General features: G+C 42.8%; 1 protein-coding gene across 1 annotated transcript; it reads left to right on the top strand.

The window, feature by feature from the left end:
* Positions 1-413: 413 nt before the first annotated feature.
* LOC110473274 (stem-loop histone mRNA binding protein) lies at positions 414-7656 on the top strand. The gene is made up of 8 exons (XM_021535646.4): positions 414-672; positions 848-979; positions 3108-3212; positions 3741-3800; positions 4048-4179; positions 4762-4911; positions 6127-6211; positions 6692-7656. The coding sequence occupies exons 1-8, from the start codon at positions 629-631 to the stop codon at positions 6806-6808; spliced, it is 825 nt and encodes a 274-aa protein (XP_021391321.1). The 5' UTR covers positions 414-628; the 3' UTR covers positions 6809-7656.
* The last annotated feature ends 1716 nt before the right edge of the window (positions 7657-9372 follow it).

Raw genomic sequence — 9372 nt, 5'->3', positions numbered from 1 at the left:
ATTTATGTGGTAACTGTCTGGTGTAGGGTTTGAACTGGCCCTTCAACTACCCTGTGCGCTTCATCGACTGTACAGCCTTGCCGGGGACCGTCATCCTTCATACGTAAATCGCGGGAATTTGTATTTTCCTTTTTGTTTGGGCTGGATTTTCCCCCCGTTGTTTCACGCGAGTCCCGCCGCCGCCGCGCGCCAAAACCGCGCGCCGCCGCGCTCGATTCTCCCGCCAACACGCCCCGGGGGCGGGGCCGGGCGGAGCGGGCTGAGCCATTACCCTGCCGGGGGGGTGGGGACGTGCGTGAGCGTGTACGGGCGCGGGGCGGCCGCGGCGCTTTCCCGCTCGCCCCCCCCCCGCTCCCGTCCCCGTGGAGGCGCCCCGGGGGAGGCGGAGCGGGCGCGTCGCGCAGCGCCGGCGGGAGATGCGAAGGGGCCGAGCGGGAAGGCGGCAGCGCTGCCTGGGCTCTGCCTCACCGCCCGCCTCAGCCGCCCTCGCCTGCCAGCCCCTCACCGCCCGGCCCTCCTTCACCGCCCGCCTCAGCCGCCCCTCGCCTGCCAGCCCCTCGCCGCCCGGCCCTCCTTCACCGCCCGCCTCAGCTCTGCCGCAGCGCTGCGCGCCGAGGATCCCCGCGCCATGTCCTTCCGCCAGAGGAGCCCTCACGGCAGCACGAGGAGCAGGTAGGGCCGCCGGGCTGCGCCGGGCCTCGCTCCCCCCACGCTGCCCGGGCTCGCTGCGGGTGGGCGGCCGGAGCCCCTCGGGCCCGGCGCGCTGAGGGAGCGCAGGGGTGAGCGGGCGCGGTCTCCGGAGGCGGACGGAGCCCTCGAGCCCGGCCGGGTCCCTGTTTGTCCGCAGCCCGCAGCACCCCCCGCGCTGGGCCCAGGCCAGGAAACGCGGCGCCGATGGGAGGCGGCGGAGGCAGAACGAGCCCGAATCCTCCGCCTGTGAGGAAAACAAGCCCGGGCCCGAGGACAGCCGGCTGGACAGGTGAGCAGTGCCGACCGTGGCAGCGGCTTCCTGCGCTTTGTTCGCCAGGAGCTGCTGTACTGACCCTTCTGCCAAGCCCTGCCTGGTTATCATCGCTCATCGGCCATAAATAGCTGGTCTTAAAGGAGGGAAAAGGATCGAGCGCAGTGCTCTTATCTCCGAGTCAGTTCTTAGGAGTCAGCATTTTTCATTCTTACCTCTTGAAATATGTCCTTGATAATTTATGTCCTATTTTGTGCTGGTTTACTGTCATTTATCGAGGACTAATATTGTACAGGCCCATTACGTTTCTAAATACAGGCTGTACAAACAGTTGTGGTAAAACTGAAGTAAATTACAAAAATTCGATTCTTAAAAATAATATATTTTCTGTTTCTGAAGGGAGTACAAAGAAGTTGTGTTATATGTCAGCACATTTGTGGAGGGATCCTGTTTTGAGGTCACCCCATAACGCTGCCTTCTGTGTTTGCTAGCACAGCTGGATTTAAGTATCTTATTTTATATCACATTGACAATCTGAGCTGTTCGTGCCGTGGTCTCTTTATCTCTTCGATCTGTGATGGGAGTTGTTCCCACACCCCAGTTGATTGACTCAAGGCTTCTTGAAAACAGGGTGGGTTGTGCCCACCCACTTTCCTTTGCTGACAAATAGCAGGGAACACCTTGGTCAGTGGCTCAAGTTACACTATCCAGAGTAGCTTAAACTAATGCCAGGAAGCCTGGTTGAACAGCAGCACGAGGATGAAACTTTACTGATAGTTTCAACATAAATAAGCAATACTTCTGCGTATCTCCCAGTATTGAATTGTGCAGACACACTTCCTGGTTTCAGTTTGGATTGAGCTCTGACTGAAATTGCTCTCTTCCTCTGACAAAACTACTTTTTGTTTATGCCAATCCAACCATGCCAAATTAAAATTCTCAAAAGTAAAGAGGACCAGGATGGAGGCTGGGTCATCTGGATAATCACAGCACAGGTACAGAATCAAACAAGAGTTGAGGAAAAAGCTCAGGAGCTGGGACCAACTGGGATTCTGCTGTTTGTTTTCTACCACAGGAGAGCAATAATTGAACATGGCCTGCATTCTCTGCAAATCTAGAAATTGGTATAAGCAGAAGTTAAAAAACCTTGGAGCTTGAACAGATTTTTGCAGATGGACCTGCACTGTTTGATAGGGATTTTTAATTTTGTCAAGTTGGTAACTGGGTTTCATCTAAAAATAAATTTAAGTTTGAATTTAACAAAACGTTCAAAGTTGTGCAAACCAGTTTGGGAGCAGGGGGGAATTGAAGCTGTTTTGGTGCAGATGGATCTAATCCCCTGTCTCCAAGGGACATGTTTACACAGAATCCTGGAAAGTCTCCAGAGTATTTCCAGATCTGCTCTCTAGGATACAGCTTTGAGTTTTACTTAGGGAAAATTGGGGAAAACACTGAATAATCTGAATTCAGGCAGCAGTAGGTGGTTGGGAGGGGATATGAGTTTGTTCCCCTGCAAGAGTTTGAACCTGCTTGTGATGCTAAGGGGCTGCAGCAAAGTTGTTAAACCAGTTTGCAAAGGCACTGTAATTCTCAGTTTCCTAGCTAAAATAGGATGGTTTTGTGCCTTTGCCTTCTCTACTAGGCATATATTTACATGGAGCAACTCCTGGTGCTATCGTGTAATTTTAATTAATTAGCTTTGCAACTTAATTCTGTGCTTCAACTTTTATCTCTTATATAGCTAATGAGTCTGCAGTCATCAAATAAATAATTGCTAAGCCATTTAGTGGAGTGAAAACAAGTGAGTAAATGGATAAAGTTGGTATTTCATGTACCATTTTCTGAAGAATATGAGCTGGAAGTTACTGAAAGCATGGGCTGGGTTCTCAAGCTACAGTGGTAGGTTTCTATAGATACCTACATCAATTTTAAGAAAACCCAACACAAACCACACAACCTCAAGGTGGAAGTCGCAATTGATGCTTAATTTTACAGTGATAAAATTTTAATAAAACACAAGGTAGTCACAGCCATTTTGAGTACTGTAAATGATTATATTTAAGGTATCAAGCTGTAAGTAGGGGAGGTAAATACAATAACCCAAGCTTTTAACACAGAGCCTTAATTTTTTTTTTTTCCTTTCTAGTTTTACAACACCAGAAGGTCCTGGACCCCTTTCCAGGTGTTTAGACTGGGGAACTGCAGTGGAAGAAGATGAAATGAGGACAAATGTTCACAAAGAAATCGCAAGGTACCCCCTGGGTGTTTAAGAGGAAGTGGTGAAAAGAAGAGAAATTGAAGTTGTCTTGTAGAACCTGTTTCAAGTTATATTTTTTAACTTCACCACTGTAGTAAAATCAGGTCAACCTTAGCCTCTTGTCTGTTGCTTTTAGATTAGCTTTGGGTTGAGTCCTGCAGGAATGTCATGGGATACTGTATCTCTGGAGATTGAATATGTATCCCTAAATATCTTCCTTTTGGACTAAGCTTTTCCTGAATCTCTTAGATTAAAATAATTAAAATTACTCTCCACTAATGACTGTTTTTTCCTATCATTATTATAAGAAGTTGCTTTAGGGAAAATAGGAAAATAAAGTCCTTGTATTTTTATTGTTTGTAAGGGAAAACTGAAACATCCATTTCGTAGGAAAAGGTCTTTGCAATGTCTGGGGTGCTGCTGCTTTTCTGAAAAGTTAATTTAACAGTGAGCTGTGACAGCGCAGCCCTCATGTTCCTCTTTGTGTATATAATTTCTTAAAACTGATTTTAATTCTTACAGACACAGAAGAAAACTCCTGATAAATGAATTTTCAAGAGAAAGGAAGTCCTCCTCAGGAAGGTAGGTTAAATTTCTACCTTAGCTGAGGAAAATCTTGAAAACAATTTTTATTGCACAGTGTTGTTTCTTAAAACACACAGTTTAAAATAGTTCATCTCAAGTCTGTTCCAACACCATGGTTTAGTAACACCCCAAGCATTTGTTTGAAAAGTTTCAGCATGTTTATTTATAGCCTTTTACAAGTGGGTTTGTTTGAGTGTCAGTGGTTTTCTAGTAGTCCCAAACCTGCAATGTTTTTTTTCTTCAGTTCCGATTCAAAGGAGTCCACGGTGACAGTAGAGCTTGAGACAGATGAGGTGGTTTTGATGAGAAGACAAAAACAGATAAACTATGGCAAAAACACGATTGCATATGATAGATACATTAAAGAAGTTCCTAGGTAAGCTGCTTTTTTCTAGAAAACTAAATATCCACCTGCAAGTCATACTTGTTCTTTATAAGGACATTAATGTATTAAACTTGGTATCCAATACACTTTCAAATAGAAGGCATCTACAAATTAAACTTTTAAGACATTTTTGAGCTGCTAGATCACACTAACAGTCAACTGAGGTGTGGCTTAAAGTTTTATTTTAATGAGTCATTATATAAGAAATAGCTCATGCTGCTGAAATGGAAATGAAAGTTCTTTTGGATGTGCTTGTCAGTGAGAGGAAATGAAACTGCTTTTTGCAGTCAGTTTTCTCATGAGTTAACTACAAGACAAAATAGGCTACAGTTGCTATGGAGTTTGGAATTAAGTTTTCAGATCTATGAAGGATAATTCTTTTTTACTATTGTTATTTCGTTTGGCTTGGAATAAGAAAAACTAAGAAGTTTGTATGGAGCTGGCAAGCCTTTGCTTGAGTGCAGGAATTACATGTTGGTCTTCCTCATAAGTCATGCAATCAGTTAACATTTAAAGCTATGTTATGTATGTGTGAATAAAACTCTGATAGATTTTTCATCTCTGTCTGAACAGATGCCATCGTATACCAGGAGTTCATCCCAGAACTCCAAACAAATTTAAGAAGTACAGCCGTAGGTCATGGGACCAGCAAATCAAACTGTGGAAAGTTGCACTGCATTCCTGGGATCCTCCAACTGAAGGAGGATGTGATCTGCAGGAAATGTATGTACTGAGTATGCAAGATGCTGTTATAGAAATTATGATGTGAAGTCTCATGTTTAAGAAATAAATACCACCCCAGCATAGTTCTTTTTGAGGCAAGTCAGTGAGTGCGGAATGTTTTCCCTAATTATTTATCTACACTTAGTGCTGTTCAGTTTCTTCTCAGTCAAAATATCCAGTAGCTTCCTTTTCTTTGCCCAGTATCCTTGGAAGGGCATACATACATATCCCTCACTTTTTTAATGGTGAAAGCAGAGCCAGTTCTGCACTGCTCTGTAAAATAATCACCACATCATTGATATGAACCAATTCTTTCTGAGCAGTCTTCGAATTATCTGGTAGGAACAGGGCTGGAGAGTTCTCACTAATGGCAGGTCTCCTGAATATTGAGTCAATCCATTGTACAGGAAACTTTCTCACTTGCTAGTCAAGAACAGTGGTATAAAATGTTTCTTCTCCAGAGAGGGAGAATTGTGAACTCATCCCAAGCTCAAAGCACGGCCACAAGTGTTCACAGCCCAAGCTCTAGAAGATGTAGAGTGATGCCCCAGTTATTTCCTCTGTAGAAAGCAATACAGCTGATCAGTAACATGTGACATAAAACTGACAGTAGAGAATGAAGGGGACAAAGAGGGAACTTAATTTCTTAGCAGGCAGTTTTGAGTTAATAAAGTAGTGTTTTTTGTTAATGGAATGCTGATTTTTAAAGCTACTGCAGAGCAATAGGATCTAAAATAAAAGCTTCCTTTTAGATTCCCTTTACTTGCTCAGTGTGAGGGGAGTTGGTCCTTCAGCCAGAACCCTGCTGTGTGCATTGGTGTCCAAATGCTACTTTCAGATGCTGGGGTCTAGTCTGTGTATAATGGATATTAAATCTTTGCAAAACAGATGGATGAAAACCTCATCTGGGGGGGAAGAAAAAAAATCCTCTCCTGTAACATTTGCATTAAGGCATTGCTTGAGCACTGGGTTTTTGTCTTTGACAAGTTGCAGTATTCAGTCTCAAGACTTAATTCAGTCCTTGGCCATTTTGGCAGTACTGAGCTGTACTGCAGTTCTGTTTGCTTTCCCCAGTTTGCCACCACTGTCCCTGTAATCTTTGTAAGTCTCTTTGCTCTCCTCTGGCCATTTTTTTTATAACTGCACAACAAAGTGCATCTTAACACTAAAAAAATCAATTTATTTTATGCTATATTCTTCTAAATGATTTTACAGTTGTCCTGTTGACCTTGGTGAGATGGAGACAGAATCTGTTGGAAGCAATTCTACTGAATCTCAAACAAGCTGTCAAGATAATGATGTAAGCATATCTGTTATTTGCATAACTATTTGTTAATAATCAGTTCATTGCTTAGAATTATATCTAGAGCAGCCTGAATACCTCACAGATCCTATAATCTACTTTGCTTAGGGACTGTTGATAAAGCTGAGCAATCCTGAAATTCATGTATTTTCCAGTTCTAGCCATTATCTGTCTGTACTCTTGAATTCAGAGAATTAGAACTTAAATGGTCTTCTCACATTAAAAATATCCCATTTTTTCAATGTTTTCATGTTTGCATATATAGGTCTTTGGAACACTTGCAAGGTATTTTCAAATGGGGATGGATGGGCAGAAGCCTACATCTCTTTAATATTAAGACTAGGCTTGAGTTTTTACGGCCTTTAAAGCATTTGTTATTATTATTATAGGGTGGTCTAAATTAATTACAGAAGTTAATTAAATTACCTGTACTAATAACCTCTACTTAACTAGTAATTAATTGCCTTTCCTTTCCAGGATACCTGTTCTGGCACTCCCACCAAAGTTAGACATGTTGATTATCAAGCAGAAGGAGAATTTGACCTGGAAGTGTGTTTAAGTGAGCCACTGAAAGAATTTGATACTGTGAGTTAAATAGTCTTGTGCAACCTGTTTTAGAGAAAGTTTCTTTTAAATTTAAAAGGTTAGCTTGATCCATAACCTGTTAATAATTAGAAAGCTTAAGCAAAGTTGAAGACTGTTCTCAAAGCTGTGATTGGTCTAGATATTCTCCAGACCAGACTCTACGTAAAATTGCATTTAAGTTGTGTGACTTCTTGTTAACTTTTAATTTATGTATATCAGATTTTTTTTATAAAAGTTTTCAGTAGTAAAACTAGCCAATGGCAGTGCTATCCTCTAGTAATAAGAAATAGCACAAGATCTTACCAATTTTCCCCACTGTGAACATTATTTCAGTTGTTCCCCTACAGATCAAGAGCCAAGTAGGGGGATATTTTTTTAATGTTACCTTGCTTTTACACATGGCTCTTGTAACAGACCTGACCTGAAGTAATGCACATGGTACAGAACCGTGTGGCTGATTGGCACTAGTAAGCCCATCTACTGCAGTTACTGCAAGTTTAACTACCTTACCTTAAAAAAACCCACTTTTTTTGCAAAAATGTTTCAGAAACAATTGGAAGTTTAATACCCTCAAGAAATTGGAGGTCAACATAGTAAAGTCTATGCAATAATGTTGGGGTTTTTTAAGAAGTAGCAGCCTTAATTTGAAATTTGTAAATAGTCGTCAGTCACTTATTAATGCAGTCAAGAAAACTATGTCTAGGGAAAGTGCTTGATTCTTTCAGTTTTATGGTTTTAAATGTAAAAGTGTTGTAAATGTTACCAACTGTACAGATTTTCTGCTGAGAGCAGTTCGTGTTTCTGTTGCTTTTGCGTGGGATGTTGCTGGAAAATAAACAGAACTGCCTTTACTTTTACATGTGACTCTTCATTTCCTGCTAGCAGTGCTCTGTGGATAATGAAATACAGGGAAATGCTGAAAGCCAGGTGTCTGGTATTGGTACTAAGCCAGGATAGATCTGTGTTAGCACCATCCTCTGACTTACAGGAGACCTTAAAATCTATTTACATGGCAACCAGAGTGAATTTGAGACAATTTTGTGTAGTAGATGTCCATTAGCTGGTTGCCAAGTTCTGTTTTGTAGGAAAACTGCTAGGAGAACTGGATGAACACTTCAGTCTTCTTTACTAACAGGTTTTATCTCTTTAAATGGAATTTCTGGGTATTGATGTTACACCCCTTAAACTCATCAACTCAAGGGAGCATCTCAGCTAGTAATATTGCTTACAGCTGATTTGTTAGGCACTTTTGAAATCAGGTCACTTGATCTGATGGGGAAGCTTCCAAGACGAAACTGTGGCATTGGGATAAGGTTGATGCTAAGCTCTGATGTTAATGAGACAGCCTTCCTAACACATTTTTTCCAAAGAAGGCAACAAAATGGTATTTCTGGACTACCTTCTACCTGGACTCTGCACTCTCTGTCCTTCCCAGATTGCTTTTCTCGTGTCACATTTTCTGGCCACGCTGTTCCTGGTTGTTCTTAAGTATTTTTGGTGTGTCAGTCTGTAGCTGAGTATCAGAACTGCCAGTAGAATTGGTTTCTTGAAAAGATGTTTTTCTATCCTACTGTAGCTACCCAAACAGGTTGGATCAGTGGGATATTCAGGAGATTGTTTAGAGGCTTCTGAGAGGGGTAAGGTTACTTACACCTAGTTTTGAAATAAGGAAGCACATGGGCTGGGACAATCTCTCGAGCACAAATGCAGGCTGGGGGATGAACAGATGGAGAGCACTCCTGAGGGGAAGCACTTGAGGATGTTGGTGGGTGGATGAGAAACTTGAAGCGACTCAGCCATGTGCACTCAGCTCAGAAAGGCAGCTGTGTCCTGGGCTGCACCAAGAGCAGCGTGGCCACCAGGGCAAGGATGGGGACTCTGCCCCTGTGTGAGACCCCACCACGAGTGCTGCATCCAGCTCTGGGGTGGACTGTGGGGAAAACATTGTGAAGGACACTAATCCCTGGGCAGGGTTCAGGCAAGATGCACTCCTGTGTTATAATGGAGCACACAACAAATAATTATTTGGCAAATGTCTTCAGATGCTTTTAAATTTCTGCAGAGTGACTTCTCAGTGGTTAGTCCATAATGTGGTATATAATTTGAGATTAATCCAACCAACCTGCTACTCCTCAGATAAGGTTCTCGGCACAGGCCTTGGGATATGACCCTCCTGCATTGCCTGTGCCCTGCCCCCTGAACTATGCCCTCCTGTACATGACCCTGCCCTGCTGAGATGGGTGTTGCCTCTCTCTGTGCTCACTCTGTTCCATCTCTGCTCTATTCTGTCACATTTCAGTGTGCTCTGTCACTTCTGCTTCAGACTATGATTCTGTCACTGTTTTTTGGGGTTTTTTTGGCTAGTTTATCTCTTGTAATCCCATGGTGTGCTCCAGCTTGCTTACAGATATCTTTATTATTAAAAGCAATCATTCTCTGATCTCATTAAAAGCAATCTGAGATGCTGTTCAGCTTTCACTTCTGTGCAGCATAATCACCCAGGAACCAGGTGGGTATGATCCAGACTAGAAATGTGGCTGGTCTGTGTTCAGTAGCTGTTTGTGAAACAGGCT

The sequence above is a fragment of the Lonchura striata genome, chromosome 4, assembly GCF_050655825.1.
Source record: "Lonchura striata isolate lonStrDom1 chromosome 4, ASM5065582v1, whole genome shotgun sequence".
Classification (NCBI taxonomy): domain Eukaryota; kingdom Metazoa; phylum Chordata; class Aves; order Passeriformes; family Estrildidae; genus Lonchura; species Lonchura striata.
The sequence above is the reverse complement of the archived record's forward strand: the minus strand, read 5'-3'. Positions and strand labels throughout refer to the sequence as shown.

Coding starts and splice junctions, on each gene's coding strand:
- LOC110473274 (XM_021535646.4), top strand. CDS start 629: ATGTCCTTCCGCCAGAGGAGCCCTCACGGCAGCACGAGGAGCAG. Junction 3,213..3,740: donor GTTCACAAAGAAATCGCAAG/GTACCCCCTGGG, acceptor TAATTCTTACAG/ACACAGAAGAAAACTCCTGA. Junction 3,801..4,047: donor AGGAAGTCCTCCTCAGGAAG/GTAGGTTAAATT, acceptor TTTTTTCTTCAG/TTCCGATTCAAAGGAGTCCA.